The sequence below is a fragment of the Phytophthora infestans genome, genomic scaffold (assembly GCF_000142945.1).
Source record: "Phytophthora infestans T30-4 supercont1.4 genomic scaffold, whole genome shotgun sequence".
NCBI lineage: Eukaryota > Oomycota > Peronosporomycetes > Peronosporales > Peronosporaceae > Phytophthora > Phytophthora infestans.
The window spans coordinates 3047928-3074903 of record NW_003303755.1 but is presented as its reverse complement, the minus strand read 5'-3'; the positions used below and the strand labels follow the sequence as shown (position 1 = coordinate 3074903).

Below are 26976 nucleotides of genomic sequence, written 5' to 3'. Positions count from 1 at the left end.
TTTAGAAATACCTCAATTAGGTTCGATACTTGCTAAAACAGTAGAGTGGTCTGTCTGCATGGTTTCAAGGTGTTTCTGTTGATGTCGGTGGAAATCCTCGAGTTTTTGCATCGCTTGGGTGTAGAATGGGTATGTGGACGCTGGTTTTAAGTAGTCGGGTAGTTTCTGCAGGACAAGCGCGTAGTGGCAGCTACGAGTGAAAGGCGTCCACACGCGGAACCTATCGGGTGCGATGGTGTTGGCCACGTCGAAGATGGCAGGCCAAAGGCGATGTGTCGAGTCCGTAAAGATGAAATAGCTGCCGGCGCTACACTTTCCGAAAAGCGAGCGCAGGAACACGTAGTCAGTATTACGCAACAGACAGAAGTTCTCCACGCACACGAACGAGAATATGTGCAGTTGAGTGGTTCTCAGAGACTGGCGCACGTGCTTGTTCTCCACAGCCCCCAGGTCAAGCGTAATATCACAAAACCGGAAGTTGAGCGAGACATTCCGTTGGCCGAGTTGATCCAGTGTCTGCCCCGCTGCGTTGATCGCAGTCTCCCAACCGGGCTCGTTGTCATACACTGTAGCGTGAAAGTTAACCTCCTGAGCTCGAAAATACTCGCGCATGAAGACAAGTCCTGTAGCGTCGTACCCCGGACCTCCTCCATACAGCGCCATGTTCCAGCACTCTGTTTGGTTCGCTCGAAACAATTCCGATCGTAGCTCGCTGAGCTCTTCCGTCAGCAGCAGATTGGGCAGATTTCCACACCGATTGATTTTCTGTCGGATGTAGCCGCTACGAGCGTGAGTATTCCCAAACGAAGGTCGCTGTCCGGTGTTGTAAACACAACCCTCTCTTAAGCTCCATGGTCTCCATCATTGCAGCAGCAGGAAGCATTTTTAGTATAAGCGGCAGGAACGAATAGCACGTTTGGCGAATAAAGGTGGTCCAGGCATGGCGAAATGCGCGACTGCGGAGGTTCCAGACCGATTTTCTTGGCTGTACTTCGCTGCCATTAATGTCATTGAACTGCAGACAAGTGCACGTAAACAACCATCGTCGATTCACCGCTCGAAGCTCACGACGCTCTCGCAAAGACAGAAATGACACCACTAACGCACCGCACTCAGTGTCCATACCTTCCCTAGCCCGAAAATAACAAGATTAAACACTGATCGAAAATAAGTTCCATTTTACTAAGTACGTAGAAGCATTTACCAGACCTTGATCCCAAAATAAACTTTTTTCTTCTAAATTCGGGACATCTGTGACGTGTGGTAAACGTTTTTTTTTAACCTATTGACGCCTTTGACATGAACTCCATACTCGATCGCGGAGCTGGAACATCGATACAGGTTAGTTAAGTTGATCGAAAAGTAGTAGCGATTGAAGCTACAGCACGCACCGTGCGGTTCATCCCGTACGCGACAGTATTCATTGCTCCCTGGTAGAATATAAGACTATCTATCAAGGGATATTCAAGGTTACCAAAAAAACTGGTTGATGTCTCTACCTGCAACGGGGTGAAGAAGCTGATTAAATACAGGAGTGGTGCATCAAGTAAATGGTTGGGGGCCACTGCTTGGTAGGCGAACGCGAAGACAATCCACACGTTTGGGAGGAAGAAAGCCCAGCTGTAGAGCAGAAGACGATAGTGGATGCGAGTCTCCATACTTGTCGACAAGGTGTCAGTCTACCCGATAAAACAATATCGTTAATTTAAAATACTGCAAGGAAAACTCGTAACTCCCACAGCACCTCACCATTAAATACAGCAGCATCACGTATGTTGCCAGGTTGTGCAAGAAGGTAAGCACCACAGGAGCGTAAAAGATAACAAGCTGGACGTAGAACGCTTGTTCGTTCCACTGATCGTCACTCCATGAGCGTATCCAGCACCAAGGCCGCCCACTTTCCCCCACCAGGTCTGTTCCAGCCCACGACTGCGTATACAAATGCGCCACAGCCTATCCAGCACGGAGCATAAAGATTAACAAACCACCAATCTGCCACGCTAACATCTTACTGCAATAGGTATTCCCCACGCAACAAGGTGATATCGGTCCTCGTATAACTCTGGCGCCTTACACCGTCGTGTCAACAGTTGAAAGAGATGGAATGCAAAACACCCAGTCCAGAAACAAGACGCTAGCTGGAAGAACACCAAAGTATAACCCTACGTGCAAGAAAGCAAAGTGAGCAACCTGGTCACCACGTCATCTTTATTGCTACATACCTGTGTGGTGCATATCCACGATGTTGGCAAACTGTTCAGCTCTTCATCTTCTTCGGGAATTGGTAGGAAAAATACCAGAAGCCAAGCGCATGCAGCACCTGCATCTGCTAGATGCAAGCAAAAAAGTAGCCTCCGTCCGCACCTTCGCGACTCTTGAAAGGCAAGATAATGCGCGATCATCATAAGCGCGCCGAGCAGTGACACTCCGCTAGAGATCCCGACTAAAAGCCTTGACGTTGACGCCTCGTGTGCTGCGTGGAGCTGCTCGTCTTGCAGTATGCCTTCTGCATAGCTCATCATCGCCCACGAAAAAAGATATCTGACGTGGATTTACCCGTTTCACTTGAATCAATATGAATGGGCGTTTTTCGTGACAAAGAGCTCCAGTAAAAAAAAATTAAGTTGTAGTAAAACAAAATAACGTTGTTTAGTTCTTAGTCTGGTGTGAAGGTGATTCCACCGTCCTTCTGACGCTTGCCACACAAACATCCGAAAAGTTTGACGCATGGCAAGTCGTAATAATACTTTTCCTCCGGGTCACTCAACACGCGATAAGCCTCTTTAAGCTTCTCGTACTTGTACGGCTCGGTCTCATTGTTGAAGCGCTTCACCAATGTGTTGTATGCTGCGTCGATCTGTTCGCGGCTTGCAGTTTTTACCAATCCCAGTTTTGCATACATGTCTTTAGCTTTCCACATGCGAATCTCGTAGAACTCAAGCTGCTGTCGCAACGCCTCGAGTATACGTGCCTCACACGCACCCCAGTCGTACATATGCCGCTCACAAAATTTCTTCGCAAGAATTTCGACATAGTGGACACAACGTTGGCCACCGTGGGGTTCTATCTCACAGATCCAGTCCGACTCGGGACGCACATACTCTAATGTGTGCGATAAACCAGCGTACGTAGCTTGGACGGAAAACAGCGTACGTCTCGGCTGCATGCGGCTACATTCGACTCGAGTACTGTTGCATACAATCTCAATCAGGGTCGTATTTAAAGGTGCTGTTTGGAATAGATCGTGCTTTTCCATGAATGCGTACACGACGTCAACTGGTTCTTGGCCTTCTAATATTTGGACGTCCCCAAGTTTGGTGCTAGCAGACTCCCAGACTGGAAAATCGATCAGCATTGGTTCAGCACGTGTACAATTCGGACGCTTTCGCTGTTCGTTGCACACATCGATGAGGAACTTCTGTCGCTGACGCAGCGTCAAGTTACGCATCAGGCCATATTCGTAGATTACATCGGTGGAATCTTGTCCGTCGAAGAGCGGCAATCGCTCACGACGACCATCAGGAAGCGTGTAGACAGCTTCGTAGAGAATCCCGACTTCTCGAGTACATTCGAGTCCACTTGCCTGGCACACACCATTCACGATGCTCTTTTTCTCTTCCGGACCGAGTTCATGCTTGTTTCCGAACCTGGCAACGGCATCTGCAGGCTCTTCGTTGGCAAGTACCTCTAGGACTCCGAGTTGCGACCCATTCTGGGCGGCGACAGGTACTCTAAACACAACTGGTGCGTATCGTGAGCAAACGAGAGGCTCAGCTTCGTCTTCATCGTCCTCTTCTTGACCGGGTGTTAACTTTGAAGGATTGCACAAACTATCGAGCAGTACCTCGCGGTCGCCGGGTGCTATATTGTGTTGATCCGCAAATTGATAGACTACGTCGGCTGGCTCCTGCCCTTCGTAGATCTTCAGGTACCCTAGTATCTGGCCACTACCATCACTCACTGGCGTAGATCGAAGCAGTGCTTGGCCTCGAGTGCATAGAACTCCTTCTCGAGTACCACAAAGTGCTTGGAACAACGAAACTTGTAGGTCGCGAGTGATGTTGGTTTGACGAGAAAATCTGTGCACCGCATCCGCAAGTTCTTCATCCTCTCGAATCGATAATACACCGACAATTGTATCATTTTCAACTTTGATAGGAGAAGCGAAAACTATCGGTTGGAGTCGCTTACAAATCACGTACTTGTCATCACAAACCTGCCTCACCAGATTCTGTCGGAATGGTTGTGCTAGTCCAAAATGCAATCCAAACTTGTACACTGTATCAGCTGGCTCCTGCCCTAACGGAATTTGTAGAGCACCAAGTTGACGAGGTTCGCCAGTCTCGTCATCTTCCACTACAATACGCTGCGAGTAGACCAATGGAACGTTTCGCAAGCATTGAGTACTGCCAATAGCCGAGCAGATCACATCAAGCAGCTGCTCCAGCGCAGGCATTGGCAACTTGTGGTCCTTGACGAATTTGTAAATCTGATCTACCGGTTCAACATCGTCATAGATTTCAAGTTTACCGATCTGAGAGCCTCCGTCTCCAGCGACAGTCTTCGAGTGCATCAGCGCTTTGCTTCTTGTGCACACTACACGAGAGGCAGCACACACTGCATTCAGTATCGTCGCTCTCCCTTCACGTCCAATATCATGCTGCAAGGCAAAGCTAAGCACAGCGTCTGCTGGCTCGACGCCCTCCATGATCTGCAGTTCTCCCAAGACTCCGCCCCCTGGAGCCTGGATCTGTGTCGAGTAAAGCATAGGTATTTCACGACGACAAACTACTCGAGGTCGCTGGCAGATCTGTACCAGCATGTTGTATCTCCACTTGTGTGTCTGGTCGTGACGCACTCGAAACGCCTCCAGCGTGTCCACAGGCTCTTGTCCAGAGAGAAGCAGAAACTGTCTGTGCTCTGGTGGGGGTTCCAGAGGCAGCTGCACCTCGAGCAGGACTTCCAGTGCCAGGCACGAGACAACGCACAGCAAGAGAACGACCAGCCATGGCGTGACGGCACGAAAACTGCGGCCATCATGACGACGAGGCATTGCGGAATGCTGGACGGGTGCAGTAGCTACAGATCAATTATTATTGTAACGTTACCGCGACTTTTCGTATGGATACGCTTTAAATCTGTGACATGGTGCGCACATGGCTACAGTTGGGGCATCAAGTTTATCAATGCGTCTGTGCATCTCGCAGCCATGCGAATTTGAAGCTGTAGTCCGCCCCTATGAATCAAAAAGCAAGCAAGTCATTTCGAGATATCCCGCCTGACCAAAGGATGTGTATCCATCCACCTACCAAAATGAACGAGGGAGGATTGCACAACATATACGACCCACAAAACCAACTTTGACTGCACCATTTTCCACAGTGTTTTGAGTACGAAAGCCAATTGAGCCACCGGAGAGAAGTGCACAATACGACGCGGTACTACGTCCAGTACGACAAGAGAAATAAGCTCGAGCAAAGAATACAGAAGCACGTTGGTCAGCGTCTGCTGCAATTGGTCAGAATCCATATCCTTGAGCTCTGGATAGTAAATACGGTTCGGGAGATACGACATCACCACCAAGTAGATAGCTGCGCACGACACGTAGCCACAATAATAGTAAGAAAACGATACAACGCTAACTGCAAATCGATATACAGACTTACAATACAGAATCGGAACGATGACTTCGGTGTACTCGACAAGGATGGTGCACTCAGTCACGTACAGTACCCTGGCAACTTTCTTCACATATATTTTTTCCAGGGCGTCCACAGGCATTTGTGCTACGTCAGAGCTATCTGGTGAGCTGCTTACGCGTATAGCTGTACTATCCCCTATCATTGGGACAATTGAGGTAGTAGAGGCTTGGACAACTTTAATCGTGTTGGAATTCCTGACCGGTCGAGTTCGGAAAAAAGCAGGAGTAGCCCAGGTATCCTGTAGGATCGTATCATCACTAAAGCGTCGACAGGGACCAATATGCCGCGTAGCAATCTCGTACGCTCGATCTAGCATACCGGTAACCCAGCCGGTTTCTAAAGAGATCTCTAGCGTTGGGTGAGGATTTTGATCCACTCGCGAATCAATCAAATGTCCTAGTGCCTTTACTTCACGAGCCAATAGTATTATTTCCCACACTGAAACACCCGTGTGAAGGAAGTCGATGATCATGATTGCTGCCATGGTTAGCTGGGATGACGACGCATTCTGCATGCAAAAAGAGACGAACAGTGCATTGAACACTTCTACGTTAAAGATCATCGCTAAAGATCATCGCTTCCGGCTTCATATCGCTCTGCGCTCGCATACAGCGGCTGATAGCGTTTTTGGCAGCAATCTTGATCACTTGTAAGAGCAATGAATATGCCGCTTGAGACTTGGGCCAATCCTGGAGGCTCAGGATTCCTGAGTCAGGAATCCGTAGTTGAAGAATGGACAATCAAAGACGTCTGGATAGTAAACACTATTAACCACTCAATGATCAGAACTTGTACCTCCTTGTTGCCTCGAACATGAGGCCACCAACTATTGCAAATGCCGGAGCGGTCATTTGCATTGTAAATGGTACAGGGAATCCAATCACCACGGACAGCGAATAGCTGTACGCCAACCCGCCCGTAGTTATGATCGCAGTAATGAAATACAGTCGCCGCCACGACATGGGGAGTCTGGCTAGTACCTCTTTGAGCTGTATCGCAAAAGACAGAGTAAAAGTCCCCAGCACTAAAATACTGCGCAGCCAAAACACGACGTTGGCATTCGTCCCTGCCTCGGGCGGATTCAATGGCACGGTATCACCCAGGATTACCGTGGTAAGGCATGGCAACGGGGTCAGCAAAAGTAGGAGTGAGATTTCAGCAAGACCGACGGCACCGCAGTAGTCACATAGTGCGATCAGGCGGTCGACGGAGTACTGACCCTGGAACTCCACCTGCAGTGACTCCCACGCACAAACAATATTTCTCCTCAGGCTGTTTAGCATTGTGTCGTCTTGGACAGGAAGCTTGTCTTACAGTCTGTTCAAGTCGTCGTGGACGCAAATGTACCCGTCCAAGTCATAAATAGCTGAGAGGGTCGTGTTGAGTCCACTTTCCAGCTTTATTTAATCGCTTCACTCGTCGAGTTTCCATTCGTCTGCGGTGGCCAGTCGAATCCCCAACTGCTCAATTTGCTTCAGTCGTTCTTCACAATTCAAGGCAAACCCCACAAGGTCCTGGTGGAACACTTGGCACGCCAGGTTGGCGTTCAGACATGTGAGCCGCACAGCCTCCGAGATAATGGAACTCGAGACGATCTGTTTGCCGTACAGTGGACCGAACGGTGGGATCCCTGCCTTCACGTGTACCTCTGTGCGATATTCGCGGTCGTTCACAGGTTGAATGACGATATGTACGTCATTAAACTGTCCAGATAGTGTTCGCAGGTCGTAGTCTTCGTCGCATTCCTGCATTAAAGCAGAAACATCACTTCAGTCAGATGATGTTCACTTCCCCCCCCCCCCGCATGGTGCTTGATCGTACCTTGAACACAACGTGGACGAAGTCGTTACCGATGTGGCGCTTCTTCTTCATTGCCGAAAAGTTGTCCACACTACAATCAGCTGGCCGTTTACTATCGGGAATCATCATCGTAGCAACATGAAACATTATCTGCAAGATTGCCAGAAGAAGGTTAGTTCTCCACACGCGCAGCTACGCCAGCAAGTGAAACCAAACCTGTGCGCATGCGTCCTTATAGATGAGACCGAATTTCCCATCGCTGTTGCTTGTTGTATCAAGCCCTCCTGAATATCCCGGGAGCCCTTCCAATTTCGTGAAGGTGCCAAGACCACGCAGGAACCGCAGATAGCGGAGCGATCCTCCTGCGTTTCCCAGGATAGCAGACTCGGAAGATTGCTTCTTGTCTCGAACGTATAGCAACCCAATTTTGTGTGTTTCATACTCCGGAGTGCGATCCAGTACACTGAGCGCCAGCCTTAGAGATGGTCCATCGCTAAGCAGTTTGGGGCGATTTTCCACTGTGATATCGAAGAGCTGCATCATCAAATACGTGGGGTCGTATTGGTCTTCAGTAGACAAGGCCTGCATTCCTCTGAAGGCAACCGACGTGGAATCATTGTTGCCCGAAAAGTGTAGTACCCTGGGTGCTTGTACTGGGATAGTTGGCGGTTGATCTGTGCTGTCATTTAGTGAAAACTCACCCATCTCATTCCCACTCCCATCATCTTCACTCTCCATGCGTCCTTGAAGAGCTTCCATATCGTTATCATTCTCTTTAAGCTCATCATCTTCTCGAATAGCGCGATCGACAGGATTCTCTGACGAGCCTTCATGCCCAACATCTCCTTCTGCTTGCGTTGAATGCTCCCTCGACATGAAGCGATTTGGGTTTCTTGGGGGCTGACGACGCACTACAGAGTATCACCAATACAATAAATTAGTTCACCCAACATATCACGACACATCTTTACGCTGTGTAAGTTCTCACCTGGTGCGTTATCACAATAGTATGATGGTGAGCCACCAATGCCATCGTACGCAGGTAGCGGGGGCAGTGCAGTCGCTGCGGTCGCGTGTCGGAACATTTCTACCGCAGTTTGTAAAGATGAATCGTTACGATTTCTCTTCTCCACAGCATCACGGTACGCTCTCCTACCACGTCCATCGCGAGCGTTACTTATGCTTTCGGACTTTGACTGGCTTGGATGAGATGGTCTGAGCTCAGCTGGGAGAGCTACTCGGTTTGTCGTGGTATCACATTTAGCTCCAATCACATCCGTTGAGTGCAAACCTAGTCGGTTTGAACTTGCACGATTACTACCCCGTTGAGACCGTGGGAAAAGGAGGGATGAGGCTTCTGGGATTAGCGATAGATCGTGAAGTACACCAAGCTCCCATCGACTTGTGTAGTTAGCTCTGCGGATTACAAGTGATGCATCTCCTCTCGCGGTTGTCGTGATTGTCAACAATGACCTTTTGTAAACCCAAGACCTTGACATCGTTTGGCACGAATCACCGGCTGTCCGTGGCATATCGTCGCCCTCATTTCGACGCTGCTGTCGACTAACAAGGGCCGAAGGAGCTAGCGCTGATTGGGAGTACGCATAGCACATTAAATAATCCACAGCAGCCTCTGCGAGAAGGCTGTTTGCGCGACGGGTACACCGCTGTAGTGTTGGCATTGCCACGGCTGCAAGGGGAATCCTATTCTTGCGGTCACTCTGCTGAATAACTTGGCAAAGAAGACGGAACGCAAGGTACGACAGCTGCCTTGACTTGGAGTATTCAAACCCAAGCAGCAGTGCCTCCACCATCGCCTGGTGTGCACGTAAGACGCTGTCTTCCGGTTCGCCAGCCAATATCGGCACGATGACGCCCAATAAATCCAGCACAGCAACGAAAGCATCAGGCCGAAAATCTCCATCCACAGTCGTAACGCACGTACGCAGGCTTTGAAGCACTTCCTCAAGTTGGCCTAGCACTGAACCAGACGCGACAAGAGCTAACAGACTCAACGCGGTCGTGGTGGTGTGCAGCAGCTTAAATTCGGCTTCGAAGAGTTGACGTAGGAATTCCTGCAAGCGCGCTCTATCTTGTCGTGTCGGACGTCTCGGTGTACTTGTTCGAGTAGGAGCTGGTCCTAACGAGGATTTACTCACCGACCCAGACAACGCATGGAATAAATTACCGTGAGATGCCGATGTCTGAAACCTTGACAACACACGAGACGTAAACCCAAGAGGTGTACTAGAAGCGTATGCAGCCTGAGATTCTGTTTCTTGATGGTGATACAGCATATTTGGCGAAGATGCAGACGCAGATAAAGTCGAATCGTCACCAGAAGTACCTCCCGCGAACAGGTCCTTTTCAGCAACAGCCAAGCGTAACTTCATCGCACCTATCAAACATCGCGTGAGCTCGTGCACTGCATTTTCGTGCAGCTCGGCTTCGTAGCTAACAAGAAGTTGCAGCAGTTCAATTCCCATCGTGAGAAATCGAGTTTTAGCCAGAAAACCTGCCGTTGCTTCCACTCTTGCACCGAACGATAATGCCGTATTTTCACTCGCGCCCGTACTCATGGACCTAATCGAGCGTACAAGCTCTGCATCTGTCAGCGGGATCGCGCGACCAGCACGTCTACCATTATCTCGTGACTTGCGATGCCGAGGTATCAATACCGTTGCATCTTCTTCGCCAGACTCCGAATTACTGTTCTGGTCGTGAAGTAATCTGTCGACCTCATCGGGAATAGCACCACGCCCGAAGGCCCTGTAATCAATACTAGCGACAACCTTCGCCAAGACCTCGCTAACATCGACATCTTCAAGAATGGCACGGTTTTCCAGCATTGTCTTGATGCCTTTGACAGCCATACGGAAAAGCTCCGCGTCAGGCTCGGCACTTACTAGCGTTAGTAGAGCGCGAAGAGCACGAGTCACCGGTACACAGGAAGCTGTCAACTGCACGCCAGCCGCGTTGGTACGCGCAGCTCGACGAGACACAAACAAGAACCGTGATGTGCGCGTGTGTTCTTGCTCCTTCCACTGGAGTTTTCCGTCAGTAGCACGGGCTTCACACACATACAGTAGGCATGATAGCGCAGTATAACGAACATCGCGGCATCGGTGAGTTTCCACTGTTGTGGCAAGAAGATCGTACATACGCACAGCACGAGCTGGGGGTAAATGATCAAAAGCAGACGAGAAGAGAGACACAATACCCGACGCTGCCACGAGTTGAGCATCTTCATTACTGGAAAGCGTCATGGCACTAGCCAGGATGTCAAGCAGTGATTCAAATTTTACACTTTCCAGTTGTCGTGCCACCTCAATGATAAACAAAAGAGCACGACGACGAATCTCCGCATCCGGGTCTTCATACACTCGACCAAGCGTTGGAATCACCACTTCTTCAATGACGCGGTCCTCGCAGACATTGCGACTAGTCCATAGGTTGACTCGTAGTACCTCCAGCGCCTCCAAACGTATCGTACTTGGCACAGGAAGAGCGTCGCCATCAGGAGTTATACAAGAGAAAAATGTTCTCATTGCAGAAGATAAAGTGGACAACCAGTCCAGATGGTATCCTGGGTGGGCAGCCTCAGCACGCTGTCGCAACAAAAACAGCATAGAGTTTTCACTGAGATGCGGTAGGTAATCTTCCAGAATGTTAAGAAACTCATCCGCGTCTCCAGCAAATTGCTGTTGCTCGACAAGGTCCTCGACAGCTTGCAAAGTATCCAAAAGTTCACGAGGGATTCTGGTTTGTTGAATTGATATCGAAAGATGGTGCTGCGGTTCGTCGGGCAGGTCATTTGCTGGATAGATAGCTGCTGTCCGATGGATTTTAGCTTCCGGTCTCCGATTATCCGACGGCAGTGTTCGCTGAGGAGCTTCTTCGATCTCCGTCATGGACACCCATGGCCTCAGCGTCTGCAGTATTCGCAAAATAATGTCCCACTCCATAACGAGACACCGTTTATCACGGTTAGTACTTAAGCTTGAGGTACTTGCACCACTTACAGCAGTCAGATCGTGGCCACGGTCTCCAGACTGCAACGATGACTTGGATGGAGTCGACGAATTAGTACCACATTGCCCACTCCCTGCTTGATAAACTGCACCAAACTTCTTAATAAGGCGTTGCACAGATAAAATGACCTCGAATATGACCACGCCCCGGCAACATTGTAATGCTTGTTCAAGCGCCAATAAGATGGGAGCCCACGCAATGTCGTCAAACTTCGCCACTCGCTGAGAACCCCAGCACGACATACCAACAAAAAACACTGCTCCACGTAAAACCCACGGGGACTTAACACCCGCCGGATGCTCCAGTAACTGAAGTAAGCCTCGTAGTACGAGGAACCCCGAACTTCCATCAAGTAAAAGCTTCATGACCGACCACGTCCCATGTCCATCAGCGTTCACAATACAACACAACGATCGCAGACACGCCGGGGAGCTCGCTGCATATGCTAAATCGTGCGCTGCCAGCACGTGATAAAAGGCGACAAACCTACGGCACGCATCTAGATCGTTGCGACTCCACGCCATATCACAGCGCGAGCTTATAACCGCTACAATAGCAATAACCTTGTCACGATCTAGTGCTCGTGGGCTGCGACGTAAAATACTCTGGATAAGCCCAAGCAGGTCACGCTGAGCGTCCGATTGCTCCAATAACCGCAGCAGGAACCAGCCCAACTCAACATTAAAAGGCTCCAGGTGACGTCCATCTTGCGTCAGAGCTCGAATTGCTTTCTGTCGCAACAAAAAATCCCCAGGAGGGCGAGTCTCCAGTCGTAGATAGATCTTCCTCCTCAAAGCCGGAGTTAATCTCTCACCGAAGCGTAATAAACACAGCTGCACTACTTCGTAAGCCAATGCACGTACGCTGGGATTGCGATGGTCGAACAGGTCGGCTATGCAGTCCAACAGAGCATCGATCTCAGCGAGGGTTAGTGTCTCTCTCAGTCGGTCACCGGAGCTCATAGAGCTGAAACTAGTGAATGTGGAGCTACTACTCATAACGGAGCTGCGCCTTTCCTCTCCAGTCGCGTCGTCTTCCTCCTGTACACTACCCAGCGCCTCCAGTGATAATCCTGGACCTGGAAACGTGGCCGAAGTCACTCCTGCATCTGATGATGCAGGCGTTTGAGCTCGTAGCAGTGTCAGCACACGCTCCACGTCTCGCACAAACGAGCGTTCCTCGGCGCGCTGTCTCTGGCGCCTGCAAAGTCTTTGAAGCTGCTGCACCAGCTCTGATGATCCGTGGTCGCCGTCGTCTCCGCCGCTTCGGCTTCTACTGCGCCGACCGAGGCTCGCGCTGAGGTTGAGGCTCGCGCCGAGCGAAGCAGTTACTCCACCGGACGAGGAGGATCGGCGCAGATCTGGCGCGCTCGTGGCAGCTAATAACAAGGACGCCCCATCGGGTGCTTCGCTCGCATCGCAATTCGGCTGTTGTTCGGGCACAGACGCGGTTTCGGGGGCGGCGGAGGGAGTGATGGTATTATCCAGTGTGTCGTCGTCAGCAAGCGGGTCCGGGCTTGCGTTGTGGGAGTCTGTGGTTAGCTCGGAGGCCGGTGGAAGAGTGCCGCCCGGCGCAAGCTCCGCGCTCTCGTCCATCGAATCAGATTTGCATCAGACCATGTCAATTTGCAGCTTGACCCTAAATTTGCAAAGAGGAATGAATGTCAAATTGCCACTTCAACTTCACCGACGTATTGCCAGAGGACTAACGTTAATAAAGTGGTGCATTGACGCTTTACTTTTTTCAGCCGACGTAAGCTCGACTAATACATGTATTATTATCTACTTTATTAGTGTAATACCTACGGCCCGGATACTGGCTCCTTGGTTGCATGGCAACATCCGTGCAAGTCGGAGCTGTCCTTGCCGTTTGGGTCCTCATGTCCTACACCACCTCTAGGGTCGGGTAGTCCGCGGCTGTTTAGGGAGTACGGTCTCGAGTAGTGGCAGGAACGGTAGCACAAGATAACTTAATACACCAAAAAGCTTCTTGTTTGTTTCTCTCACTCAGCTTAGGCAAGAGGTAGTAAATGTAAGACTGAGACTAATGAACGAGGGCCTACCGCCAACTCGCTTTTCCTATACACGACACCGCTTAAGTATATCTTGATCCAAAAGAGTCCTTCTCCATGACATCCGTCCTCGTGCGGCGACAGGAAGGTCCGAGACGCGGTCCTCCTTGCGCATCCGGCCTTGTCCCCAGCCACGTAAGACGATAGGAGGGAACTCGCACACCGTTCCAGTACTCCACCGTAGCGTTCCAATACAATCACACCATAGCTTCACCAGTCTCCTGTGCGAAGTGAGTGGGAGCTTGCGGGGTCAACGGGAACCAGCCTCCCGCCGTCGCAGCACGCTGACCTTCGCCGAGGTCCCTTGTCACAAAAGCCGGCCCGCCAGCGCCTGGCACGACGCCTACATTCCCGGGTACGGGACATACTCCCCGACTTGGAGTTTGCCGTCCTCGGCGAACGGATGGCCAACGCTGGCGGCGCAGGCGAGCCATTGTTTCGGGCGCACCCGAAAGGTCAATAGGACGTTCCGTGGATTGCTCGGTTCCATAGGAGTTACCCAGGAATGCTTCCGTAGTAGGGGCCTCTTCTTCCGCCGCTTGAAAGTCGCGTAACCCTTCGATACCATCCTTGTATCGCAAGCGTTCCAAGCAAAGCGCCTCGGCACGCCTACGCTTCGAAGCGTTCAGTTGGGTGTTAGCCAAAGCTTGACGGACCACACTCTGGGGAGCCATCGAAAGCAGCGGGATATCCTCTTCACACAGACGCAGGGCGTGCGAAATCACACCGGTCACTGCGACGAAGAGAGGCCCCAGCAGGTCCCAGCGAGTCCATTCGTAACAGTAGTCGTACGTCACTAGCAGCATAAGTCCGATGGCAACACCGATAGGTCCTTGTAGGACGAACTCCACTAGGTCGTAGAGGTTAATAGGTACGAACAGCAGCAACGACAGGCACAGCAACGCGACCCAGCAGACGAACTCGCCAACGCCATAACAACGAAGTAGAGTAGCCCGGCTGGCTTCCCATGAAGCGTTCCAGTAACGCTTCGCAGAGTCCTTGGTGTCCACGAGCACGTTAGGTAGGTACTCGGCGAAGGTGACCTTGCATGCCATCCACCAACTACGGAGCATCCTCCCATAAGCACCGTATCTCGCATCCTCGTCCTGAAGGACCCAGGTAGGGGCGTTAAAGAAAACACTCCAAGCCGCGAAAGCGTACACCGAACCGCGTAGCTGGCGGAGTTCACGGTCTTGCAGAGTGTGTCGGTAAGAAGAGGCACACTCTCCACAAATTTCGAGGTTCATGGATAGAACGCGCCAAACCTGCGTCAGGAATACCCCACCCGACGCTTCTTATTGGGAGTCGTCAACACCCAGGCGCGGATCACGCTGGTGTATACTGGGCATAGCTTCCACCGCGCGTATTTCAGGACGAGGCTTGCTTGAACCCCCATTCCTTGTGAAGAACTTTCACAAATGAGAAGAAGACACGTCCGACTCCGTCGTGTACCGTTCCTCCAACTGCGTGGTCATCGCCCATCAATCGTTCACAGTCGACACCTGGGAGAGGGTAGTCGATAACCAACGGCGAGGTTCTCGAGAAACGCCAGAGACGGCAACCAGTCTGTCAATTTTCCGCCTCATTCGGCAATTTGCCTCCCCGCGACGCAGACGCCAACACCCGACGACCCGTCTCCCAGCACCAGCGCCAGCGGTATGGTCGGCTCCCGGCGATAAGGATCGCTACAAGAAACTCCGTGAGGTCGTCGAGGAGGAGTCCTCCGACTCGTCCGAAGGAACGCCTCGGCCGCAGGACTCCGCCGCCGATGTCTGCTTCTGGCTGGCGATGCGCGACGTGCTCGCCATCAACGAAGAAGCTGTGGGGATGGGGATACTGGACGAGATAGCGGCGGCCATCATCCAGGGCAGCGGTAAGGCCAGCGAGGCCTTGACAGGTCCAGTTATGATCCTGCCTTCACCCTCGCGACAGCACGCCCGCGGAAAACCACCACAGGATCACCGCTTCGCTAGAGTCCCGCTCCCTGCGCCACAGAAGGCTAGACCGGGCTCGGGAAAGAAGAAGACGCAGGGCTCTCAAGGCACGTCGTCGCAGGGGCGCAAGGACCGGTCTTCCCCTCCCTTCGACTTACCATTCGAACTCGCCGACAGGACTCCCCCGCGGGTGCGCCGCGATCTCGAAGAGATATATCAAGAGGCCGTTTTGCTCGGGCTGGAGCCGTTCATGATGGCTTTCCCGTGGAGAGGGTCCGTCCTCTGGTACAGTCCCTTCGATTTTCCCTTAGTGCACGTAGCGCATTGGCGCTTCTGGAACCGGAACCGCGCCCGCTTCTGGGACTGGCAGCTCAATGCGCCTCTCAAGAACTCCAGCGCTCGCCGTAAGGCTAAGATGTTGGCTCTCGTGGCCCGCGTGCGCTTCCTTAGTATCTGCATCGAAACGTGGGGTTACTACGGCTTTCTTGAACTGTTCGAGAGGTGCACGAGCCGGCGTCGTTTAATGTGGATGGGCGGGCAACCAGGCCGGAACACTCCCGATGCCAAGTCGTACCGGGGCCCCGTGATCGATAGTTTGACTCGCCTATATCAGCACGACCAAAACGGTTACGTTCGACGCATCCGGGGCGCTCTGAAGCCTTTCGGCATCGACGAGGGCGGCTTTGCTACTATGATGGAGCTCTTACTCCACACGGGCGCCCTGGATCCGAACAGCGCGAAGGCAGACAGTCAGCTCTCGGATCGCGCCTTGGCTCGGGTACTTCACGACGTCAAGTCCAAGGCCAAGCACGCTTCTCATTGGGTTGGAGATCTCTCAGACGGGGTGTGGCACGCTCTTACTCACTGTCCACGTCTCAAGAAGTTGGAGGTCAAGATAGCCCGCGAACTCCGCGATGGGACGCTCAAGGCACCTAGGATCGCTCTCTTTGATTCCTCTGAAGCTGATCAGGACGGGTACGCACCGCTCGAGCGTACCAACGGAACCTCCACCGCGTCTTGGGCAGGGGTCGAGGAAGAAGACGCCGAATCGGAGGACGAAGAGTCCGAGAACGAGGACGACGGACCCGACGGAGTTGACGGCAAAGACGCACGGGGCTACGAACCCTGTTCGGACGAGAGTGGGGCCGGTGGCAAGCGTCCCGTTAAGCGTCTGCACTTGTCATGTTCTCCTCCTAAGTCGAAGAAGTCGGCCAAGCGTTCCACGTCACGCTCTCGTTCACCACGGCGTTCGTACAAGCGGAAGAGTCGCTCGCGGTCGCGCGAGCGTTCACTTACGCCCGAGCGACCTCCTTCCCCCAAGCGCGCAAGCGGCAAGCGCAAGGCTAGCATCTCGTATTCGAAGCGATCGCGTTCGCCTACTCCTGTAAAGAAGAAGTCCCGACGCGCACTGTCGCCCAAGCGTTCTCGCCATCCGTCACAGTCTCGGTCACGATCGGCGTCTCCGGAGAAGAAGAAGTCGAGGCGCACGCTTTCTCCTAAGCGACCGGCGCCGCAGTCCAAGTCTTCGACCAAGCGGGATTCGGCGCAGGCCATTCGACAGTGTTCGGCTTCTAAGTCTCCTCCTTCAAAGGAAAAGGGGGCGGCGGAGACTGCTCCTTCGAAGCGCTCCAAGTCACGATCGCGTTCGGCCTCGCCTGCCAAGAAGACTCGTCGCGCATTCGCCCAAGCGTTCGGCATCGCCGGCGGGGTCGTCGTCCAAGAGGGGAACCTCGCGAGTCTCGCGTCGGCGTTCGTCTCCGAAGCGTTCCCCACACCGTTCGCTCTCTCCGCCTCCTGAGACGAAGAAGCCCGAAGAGTAGCCAGACAAGCAAGCAGCGGAAACTCCGTCGGCCACCAAGAAGAAGCCCAAGGATTCCGAGGAGCGTGCCGAGTCGCATTCACCTTCGCCTAAGAAGGCTACGGTGTCTTCGGACCGTTCGTCGTCCAAGTCGCTACCATCGAAGAAGTCAGCGTAGTCACGCTGTCCAGCGTTCCTTTCCCACGCCCGTAGTGATCCAGACCGTCCCAATTAGAAGCGGGTAGGAGAAGTAGTGTCGTTTCATAACTAGTTTTTCGTTTTGTTTTTCTTTCAACAAGCCCCTTGTAGAGTTCATCTCGCGTCCGATGACTTGTTGGTCTCTCTTCGTAATGCATGAGGCTTGAAACCGTTTCGTAATATCCAGAAATATGCAAAATAAAAGTAGGGAGTGTTTCACTGCACACTCCCCCTCAAGACTGACTTTAGAGTCCACCGTGACTCGAAAGGCCAATCTCACTCCACTACTCTTTAGAAGAGTAGTTCATCTTCGTCCACAGCGGCGTTAGCTTCTTCCAGGCGCGCGCTGCGGCGAAGTTCCGGAAGCCCAGCCTCCTTCCTTCTCGTATCTTCGAACGCTTTAATCAGAGTGGCGTAAGTAGGCAGTAGAGTATTTCTTGGTCTCCATAAAGTCTCGTAAGTCGCCAATAACACTAGGAACTGTTCCTCCCGATTCTTCTTGCGTCTCGCAACGATATCTATCACAGGGCAAGGCACACCTGTCAAAGCCGTCTCCTCACCACCAATGAGCAGTCTTTCCACGTAACTAGTGGAAGGGAGATCACCTTCGGTCAAAGGACCGTCGTCATCCAACCTCCGGCACTTCAGACGGGAACGGTCTACTCCAGCGTCCACGGAAACGCTTCAAGCGGTTGACATTGATGGTCACCACTCGGTTCGGATGGGTAGGAATGGCTATACGATAAGCGTTTTCACCAACTGTTCCCACCACACGATAGGGACCATGCCACGAGAAGGCTAGCTTCTTGGTTGTTCGTTCGCCACGTCGAGCCCTGAAATACTGGTACACCCACACCGGGTCGCCTTCTGCGAACTTCACGGACACTTGACTGCCCAAACGTTGTTCGTGCCGACCTTGAGCTTTCAGAAGTTGGCGTTCTACCATGCGTCTAGTGTCACGGAAAGACAAGAACAGTTTCCGACGATAGCTAGCGACCTCGTTGCTCTTCCACTCGTTGTTCGTATTGAGGAACGCTAGATCCAGAGGCAATACTGGGTCTCTACCATAGAGACTGAAGAAGGGCGAATCCCTCAACGCCTCATGATAGGAAGTACGGTAAGCAAAAAGTACCCGCGGCAAGTACAAATCCCAGTCGGTCTGCGACTCGTTGACGTACATTCGTAACATTCCCAAGAGCGTACCATTAAAACGCTCTACCAGTCCTTGCGTCTGAGGATGATAGGCAGCGCCAAACAGCTTCTTGATTCCGAGAGTCTCGTAGAAAGAGCGAGCCAATCCCGAGATGAAGCTGGAACCTTGGTCACTGAGCAGCCGCTCAGGAACACCATGGCGGGAGATCACTTCGTTCACCATCACTTCCACGAACGTCACCGTATCAAGCCGAGCCACCGGGAACGCCTCCACCCACCTAGTGAAGTAGTCCGCGAAGACCAGAATGAACTTGTTACCTCTAGGAGTAGCCACCAAGGGGCCTACAGCATCAACGACCAACAAGGAGAACGGTCCGGATAACGCTTGCACAGGCATCTTCTGCATGAGACCATTCTTCCACGGTCGATAACCTTTACCACTTCCACAGACAGTACACTCCCGAACGTACTCAGCTACATCCTTCTTCCAACCGTGCCAATAGGCATGCTTACGGACTCGATCCATCGTCTTGGTAACTCCCACGTGTGCCGATAACACATCCTTATGACAGTGGTGAAGAACGGTTGAGATGAACGGTAGCGGAATCACGGGCACTTCGAGGTTGGACGCGGGTCCAGCTCGAGCCTTCAGGTGTACTCGACGCATCAAAACACCGTTCTTCACAGTGTAGTTAGGAGCCATCAGTAAGACCTTCGTCCGTAGCTGGGGATCCAAGGCGAGAGCTCCGTCGTTCAGGAACGCGATCATCGCCTGAATCCAAGGCGTTCTCTTCTGCTCTTCTAAGAATCGAGTCTGCTGGAGTCCGAAAACATCGACCGGGGACACCAAGAGCTGTTCCTCGGGCTCGTCTTCCTCCGCAGGCGCGACAGGGTCAGCACTCGCAGCGTTCTCGGTACCGGACTCTACCACGACGGGGTCTACACCGGGAGTCGAAGACTCCCCGACTTCGGCTGAATCCGGCTGAGCGTCGTTCGCATCGTTAAGCAGATCCGACATCGAGATAGCACTGATCGTTTGAGAGTGAAGCCGAGATAGACCGTCCACGTGACCCATGGACGTCCCAGGTTTGTGGAACACCTTGAAACGCAGTTGAGACAGCTCCATCGCCCACCTTGCCAGTTTAGCGTTACTAGTACGGTTAGTCTCGTTGAAAACCCAGGTCAACGCCTTGTGATCGGTATACAGGTCGAATTCGCACCGGTCCAAATAGCAGCGGAACTTTCGAGAGGCCCAGACAATTCCCCAGCATTCAATCTCCGAGGTGCCGTCCTCCTTGCGAATCCAGTTCTTCTCGGATCCTACTAGCAACTTAGAAGCGTACGCCACCACTCGCTCTGGCCCATCGACAGTCTGCATCAAGCACGCTCCAACTGCTAGCTTCGATGAGTCCACATACAGCTGGAAGCGTTTCGAGAAGTCAGGATACGCTAGGATAGGAGGTTCCACCGGTTTGCGTTTCAGTTGTAGGAATGCTGATTCACAGTCTTCGGTCCAGACGAATTGAGCTCCCTTCATCTTCAAGCGTTCGATCGGAGCCGAAATCGCAGCGTACCCAGCAATGTAGCGTCTGAAGTAGCTCGTCAGGCCCAGGAACGCTCGAACCGTATGCAGATCGTGAGGTCTCTGGACGTGCATCACTGATTTCACCTTTTCAGGGTTAAGCAGTATGCCCGAAGGAGTGACGATGTGTCCCAGGAACGCCACTTGGTCCCGGGCCCACTTGCACTTCTTCATCTTGAGCTTGAATCCAGCGGATCGGAAACGTTCCAGTACTTGCTTTAGCCGTACTAAGTGAGTAGGGAAGTCTTCGCTGAAGACCACACAGCCATCGAGGTACACCAGACATGTTCTCCACTTGAGATCCACCAGAACCGTCTCCATCAGGCGCTCGAAGGCCGGAACAGCATTGCACAGTCCGAAGGGCATCACCAGCCATTCGAACAGACCGTACTTACAAGTGAAAGCTGTTTTCTCCACACTATCAGCAGCCATAGGGACGTTCCAATATCCAGAGGCAATATCCATAGTTGAGAACAGTTTGGCGTTCCCTAAAACGTCCAGGATATCGTCTATAAGGGGCATGGGGTAACAGTCCTTGATGGTGACAGCGTTCAACCTTCGGTAGTCAATACAGAACCGTATCCCTCCGTCAGGCTTGCGGATCATCAGAACTGGGCTGGCCCACGGACTGGTAGACGGTCGTATGAGGTTCTGACTCAAGTATTCTTGGATCTCAGGACGTCGCCCTCGGCCTTGGATACTCGGTAAGGAGGTTGTTTAATCGGCGCGTAGTCGCCCGTGTCGATCGAGAATTCCAGCAAATCAGTACGTCCAGGACGCATAGAGGTCTCAACGAACATGTCCTTGAACGGTTGCAAAACTTCGCGGAACAGTTCTTTCTGTTCGTCTCCGAGCTTAGAGCTCTCCAAGTCGACTTCCAACTTTTCCGCGGGGCCACGGTCCTGGTCAGGCGGAGGCGTTTCGGTGTTCTCAGACCTCGCGTCCGCGGTACCTTTGACAGAGAGGATCCAGTCAGCAGGCTCTCTGGGGATAGCGTACGAGGGTGGCTGCGGTAGCTGAGGGATCGACTTCGCCAGACTGTTCGAACCGCGCTTGATAGTCGAAGTTCCCAGCGAGAAGGCCGACTCCGGTACTACCGTTAAAGAGGCCAACAGCGTTCCCCTTTTAATAACCACGTCTTCCTCCGTAGGGTTGCACACTTCTACAATCACTCGACCCTTGCAGACTGTACACAGTGAGCGAGCGATCTTGACAGTATTATCCAGAGTCGCGAGACCCTCGACGAGAACGGTCGTACCGTCTTCGACCTCACCCTGGACGTCAGCGACTACAAGAGCTTGCGCTCCACGGTAGACACGAACATTAGAAGTGATTCGAGACAAGTAGCATTCTTCGACGCGAGGAGAACCGATCGGGAACACCTCTCCAGTGTCCTTCAGCGTCACAGTGTTAGCGTCCAGATCTACCACGGCTCTGAATTCCCGTAGAGCGTTAGTCCCTAGGATAGCATCCACGTGTAGAGTATCGACGACTGCGAACGGAATTCTTCTCTCGACGGACCCTAGCGTCACCGGCAGGTCAATGACACCTCTGATGGAAATAACGGATCCGGACACTCCCTTCAGGCTTCCAACATAGGGCATCCTTGGAGCGTGACTTAGGCCTAGGCGAGCTAATACGCGGCTGTGCACCAGACACGCTACTGCTCCCGAGTCGATTAGTAGTTCCGCAGGAGTGTCTTCTATGAAACCCCACGATAACGCTTCTACTCCGCCAACAGATCCAATCACACGCTTGCCGTTCGGGACCACAAAGTCGTCATCTTCGGTCGAGGTGTCCGCCATAGAGTCAGGCACTTCTCGGAGTCCAGGATTTCTCTTCGGAGCGGGTCGGTCGGCCACAACGTTCACGTAACCGTATAAACCATTTTCCGAGTCTCCCGACGAGCAGCGTGACCCAATAGCTTCAGAGCGTCGGCCGAAAAGAGAAGAACAGTCAAAACTAACCCGTTTCGCGAGTGGTGTCTTCTCAGGGTCAGGTTCTTTCGGACGACATTTGCGGCAAGGGGACCTCCGCTCTATGATCTTCACGCGCTGTTTGTCTCCTTCCTTCCTATATAGCTCCATGATTCTCCGCACCAGCAGATTCTCCAGCTCGACTGCAGACGGATCAAGGAAACGCTTGAGAGTGTCCCGAGTCCTGGTCTCAAGGTCCTGCTTCCATACAGGAACGCTTCCCTCTTCCATCAGTTTCTCGGTCCTCAACTCTTCAGCAGGGCAACCGGGGCACAGCGATCCTTTCTGAATTTCTTCGGTCTTTACGAAATAATAAACAGTCTGCCAGATTAGAGCACGCCACCGCTCAGGCACTATTCCGTCAGAGATGAGAGCATCGTGGTCCTCCGCGGAAGCACCAGAGGGGTTACCCGGTTGTCGGTTGAAGTCTAAGGCGATATTGGTCTCGATCACGGAAAGGTCCACGACTTCCGGTTCCTCTGCAGGGGTTGATCCACTCGATTCAGGAAAGTGAACGGTTTCCACCTTAATCTCCTTGAGGGGACACACTTTGGGATCGGTTCCTCCTCCCTCGTCTCGGCCATCCGAGTCGGTCGTCACTACGGGATCGACAGTGGTTTCCACCTTAATCTCATTGAGGGGAAACACTTGGGGATCGGTTCCTCCACCCTCGTCTCGACCATTCGAGGCGGTCGCCACTACGGAACCGACATGATCCGGAGGTTCTTCCTTGAAATTACGGTTGGCACGCTTGGCCGCGCCCGTCGAGACCAGCGTCTTGCGATACCACTCCAACCAGTATTCAGGGGTAGACAATCGTCCGGGTGAAGACTCACGCGTCCGCTCCAGTTTCTCCTCAGGAACGCCAAGAAGAGTACTGAGCTCGGCTAGAGACAGTTCCTTAGACCGTTCAGCGATCTCATCTCGTCTTCGTTTCAGCTCGACCTCGTCCAGGGGAAACAGTCTATCTTCGAGCTCTTTGTCGTATTCCTCCTTCTCGTCAGTTGCTCCCATGTCCTTTCCTTCTTGTAGGGCATCCAGTTCCTCCTTCGAGAACACTCGCGCGTACGAAGGCATTATCTCGGGTTCTTCGGCAGCGGTTACGATCTCTTTAACGTCTCTCTCCGGGCTAGTGTTCTCTTCCAGGCTAGTCTCCGAGTCCGTTCTTTCTAGTTCAACGCTACCGTCTGGAATGCCTTCCTCAGCGACTATAGGCTCTTCCGGTTGGGTTTGAACGAACACTTCTCTCTTTTCTTGACTGTGTCCGCTCCGAACCAGGTGACTCCTCGGGTCGTTAATGATGTTAGCGAGCTTACTCACACTCGACTCCACATTCTCGTAGTTATCCTTCACTATTGGGGCTCCTCGTTCCACTGCGTTCTCAGGTTGTAGTTTTATCTCTCGCAGGTAACCCGGTTCCTCAGGTATTGTTTTCTCGTTGCGTCGGCCACTCATCTCGTTACTGTTACTGTCTTCTTCTTCGGCACTCTCTTGCACTGCACTTTCTCGTTCCACACTCCACTCTTGGCTTGCTCCGGGGACCATCGACGCACCGTCTCGTACGGGCTCGAGGGCTCCAAAGGTCATAGGTATTCCTTGCTCTACTTTTCCAGTTACACACTCTCTTTTTTCAGGCGATTCACACTTATCCAACACGGTGAGTTTCACTCCACCCAGCATAGGACGCACTTCATACCTCGCGGCCGACTCCTCCAAGGAGTTCAAAGTGTTCCTACTTGTGTCGTTCCATTGACAAGAGGAAGGAGCGACACTCCCTTCCCCTCCCTCTCGCCCCCATCACTGCTGTCGGGGCGCTTGTCCTTGAACTGGTGTAGACACTTGAGGAGCAGCCGTTCCAAGAGTCTTCAGAGACGCCTTCAAAGGACAGTCCGAAAGCAAGTGACCAGGTTCGTCACACAAGAAACACTTACGACCGTTCCTCGGCGGGCTGTTCCGATAACCGTTCGTAGGGGGATGTTCACACTCGACGCTGATATGACCCGCAGCCTTACAGTTGGTGCAAGTCGCCCTACCTCGGCGACAGTTGAGCCGGTTACATCCAAGAACGTGACACCTACCACACACAATCTGACCGTCTTGAGTGTACAAGTCCGGGCCATGACGAACGCCACGGAACGGGGTAGTAGGGGTGGTCGCGGCCGGTTGAGCCTGAGGTATCGGAACACTCTGAGCAGCAGGAGAGTAAGCAGCAGCCACATTCATGGCAGGAGCCGGGTAAGCAGCAGCCAGAGGACGTTCCAGCAACTGTTGCTGCTGTTGCTGTTGTTGCACTAGCAAATTCTGGGTCTGTTGCATCATGTTCATCATCCGTTCCAAAGCAGAGTTCTCGGTGTGAATCGTCGAAGTGTTCTCGAACTCATCGTCGTGGTCAGAAGGGAGATGCATGTTCTTGAACAGTAACTGCGTTACAGCACCACGGATAGAGTCAATCATACTCCCGTCGAGAGCGGCTCTCCACTGCTTGTTTCGTAGTCCCGTTAGGAAGTACTGGTAGCGTATTTGCTCGTCGTAACACTGAGCGTCGTCACACAAGCCCGAGATCATGTCGCCCCACACTTCGGCGGACATTCCTCGAGGACGCTTAGTGTTCTGTAGCTTCTCGATCAGCTGCAACGGGGTCTGGCAGATAAACTGGTTATGGAACCGGGTCCGGAGAGTATCAAAAGAGTTGATACGAGAGTACGTCCACCAATCCTCACCAGTCTTGCCCTTCAGGCACTCGCGGAAAGCACTGAGACGAATGGATTCCTCCAGACCCACTGTAGCACGCTCAAAAGAGTCCCAGAATGTCTTCGCCTTCTCGACCGACGCTCCATCAGAGTAGAACGGCTGAATCATGCGGATAGCGTTCCGGATGTTAGTAGGCATCCCGAAAGGCACCACTGCAGCCGACGGCGCGGGATGACTGTACCCAGAGGCGTAGTTACTGCCATAACTTCCGTTAGGGCCGCTCCAAGGAGCTCCTCCAAGGTTAGCCGACGAGTAACCAGGCACAGCGGTCCCGTATCCTCCAGACGGACCAACTCCAGCAGCAGAGGGTTGAACAGTCGGACCGAACCCACTCATCGTCGGGGAAGTGTTTACCGGGCCTGGACCTTGGTTAGGCTGAACAGTCGCGAAAGAGACGGCAGGCGCCCCTCGTGCTATCTCCTGGAGACACTTGGGACGCTTGAGTTACCACCGGGGAAAACCCCACGCCTACTCCTCTGCTAGGAGCCTGGGCGTTCCAGCTAGCAGCGCCCGGCTCACTCACCCACGAACTTGGGGCGACGGTCACGGGAGTGCTTCTCTGCGTCGCGTCCGACGTGAGGAAGGGATCAGCTCCTAGTCCCACTGTCATCGGACGCTGGATAGTGTACCCTTGATAGGACGGTATCGCCATCCGGACTCTCGCGGGGGAAGGGATCACTTGCCCGCCGTTCGGGGGCACATTTCCCGTGTTTCCAGTGTTCCAAGGCTGCGAGGGCTGCTGCAAAGCACCAGGGAGGCTCGCCGCCACCTCAGGAGGCGCCATAGATTGGAGCCATCTACACGCGTTAAGCCAGCCTTCAGTCGAGTCGGTAGATCCGGGTGGGAACGCCACGAACGTGTCAGGGTTCGAGTCTTGAGGCACCGCGGGAACGCTCGTCGAGGTGTCTCTCGGGACCGAGCTTTCTTCAATCCTTCCAGTACCCGCATCTGGGCCACTCTGACCACGTACTCGGACACCGGCACGCTGTACCATAGAGTGCACGGCCCCAATACCTTCAGTAGTAGTCAAACTCGGTCGGGAGGGATCAGTTAGGATCTCCTGCGGTCCAGCGACCGTTTCTTCGTCTCCAGACTCGTCGTAGACGTCTTCGTAAGGGCCTTGCGCGGAAGACATCTCAGCCCCAATGTTTCTCCGTCAAAGTAGTAGTAGTACACGCTCTTCTGCGAGTCTTCACTCAAACGAGACCTTCTCCAGCAAGCAGACTACCCTGCTCCTCCACCAAGTGTCGTACACCACCTCTAGGGTCGGGTAGTCCGCGGCTGTTTAGGGAGTACGGTCTCGAGTAGTGGCAGGAACGGTAGCACAAGATAACTTAATACACCAAAAAGCTTCTTGTTTGTTTCTCTCACTCAGCTTAGGCAAGAGGTAGTAAATGTAGGACTGAGACTAATGAACGAGGGCCTACCGCCAACTCGCTTTCCTATACACGACACCGCTTAAGTATATCTTGATCCAAAAGAGTCCTTCTCCATGACATCCGTCCTCGTGCGGCGACAGGAAGGTCCGAGACGCGGTCCTCCTTGCGCATCCGGCCTTGTCCCCAGCCACGTAAGACGATAGGAGGGAGCTCGCACACCGTTCCAGTACTCCACCGTAGCGTTCCAATACAATCACACCATAACTTCACCAGTCTCCTGTGCGAAGTGAGTGGGAGCTTGCGGGGTCAACGGGAACCAGCCTCCCGCCGTCGCAGCACGCTGACCTTCGCCGAGGTCCCTTGTCACAAAAGCCGGCCCGCCAGCGCCTGGCACGACGCCTACATTCCCGGGTACGGGACATACTCCCCGACTTGGAGTTTGCCGTCCTCGGCGAACGGATGGCCAACGCTGGCGGTGCAGGCGAGCCATTGTTTCGGGCGCACCCGAAAGGTCAATAGGACGTTCCGTGGATTGCTCGGTTCCATAGGAGTTACCCAGGAATGCTTCCGTAGTAGGGGGCCTCTTCTTCCGCCGCTTGAA

General features: G+C 53.0%; 4 protein-coding genes across 4 annotated transcripts; all 4 read right to left on the bottom strand.

The window, feature by feature from the left end:
* Positions 1 to 12: 12 nt before the first annotated feature.
* PITG_03735 (uncharacterized protein) lies at positions 13 to 2519 on the bottom strand (the record flags this gene model as incomplete). The annotated part of the gene is made up of 7 exons (XM_002906735.1): positions 13 to 765; positions 806 to 1125; positions 1388 to 1430; positions 1500 to 1679; positions 1750 to 1953; positions 2013 to 2138; positions 2202 to 2519. The coding sequence occupies 7 exons, from the start codon at positions 2517 to 2519 to the stop codon at positions 13 to 15; spliced, it is 1944 nt and encodes a 647-aa protein (XP_002906781.1).
* A 137-nt stretch (positions 2520 to 2656) lies between these two features.
* On the bottom strand, positions 2657 to 5009 carry PITG_03734 (uncharacterized protein; the record flags this gene model as incomplete). The annotated part of the gene is made up of 2 exons (XM_002906734.1): positions 2657 to 4959; positions 5003 to 5009. The coding sequence occupies 2 exons, from the start codon at positions 5007 to 5009 to the stop codon at positions 2657 to 2659; spliced, it is 2310 nt and encodes a 769-aa protein (XP_002906780.1).
* Positions 5010 to 7114: 2105 nt separating this feature from the next.
* On the bottom strand, positions 7115 to 8587 carry PITG_03733 (uncharacterized protein; the record flags this gene model as incomplete). Its single annotated transcript, XM_002906733.1, has 5 exons — positions 7115 to 7447; positions 7524 to 7593; positions 7945 to 8176; positions 8204 to 8413; positions 8491 to 8587. The coding sequence occupies 5 exons, from the start codon at positions 8585 to 8587 to the stop codon at positions 7115 to 7117; spliced, it is 942 nt and encodes a 313-aa protein (XP_002906779.1).
* A 377-nt stretch (positions 8588 to 8964) lies between these two features.
* PITG_03732 (uncharacterized protein) lies at positions 8965 to 12951 on the bottom strand (the record flags this gene model as incomplete). The annotated part of the gene is made up of 4 exons (XM_002906732.1): positions 8965 to 9021; positions 9071 to 11547; positions 11596 to 12864; positions 12921 to 12951. 4 exons carry the CDS (start codon positions 12949 to 12951, stop codon positions 8965 to 8967), a joined length of 3834 nt encoding a protein of 1277 aa, XP_002906778.1.
* Between the last annotated feature and the right edge of the window lie 14025 nt (positions 12952 to 26976).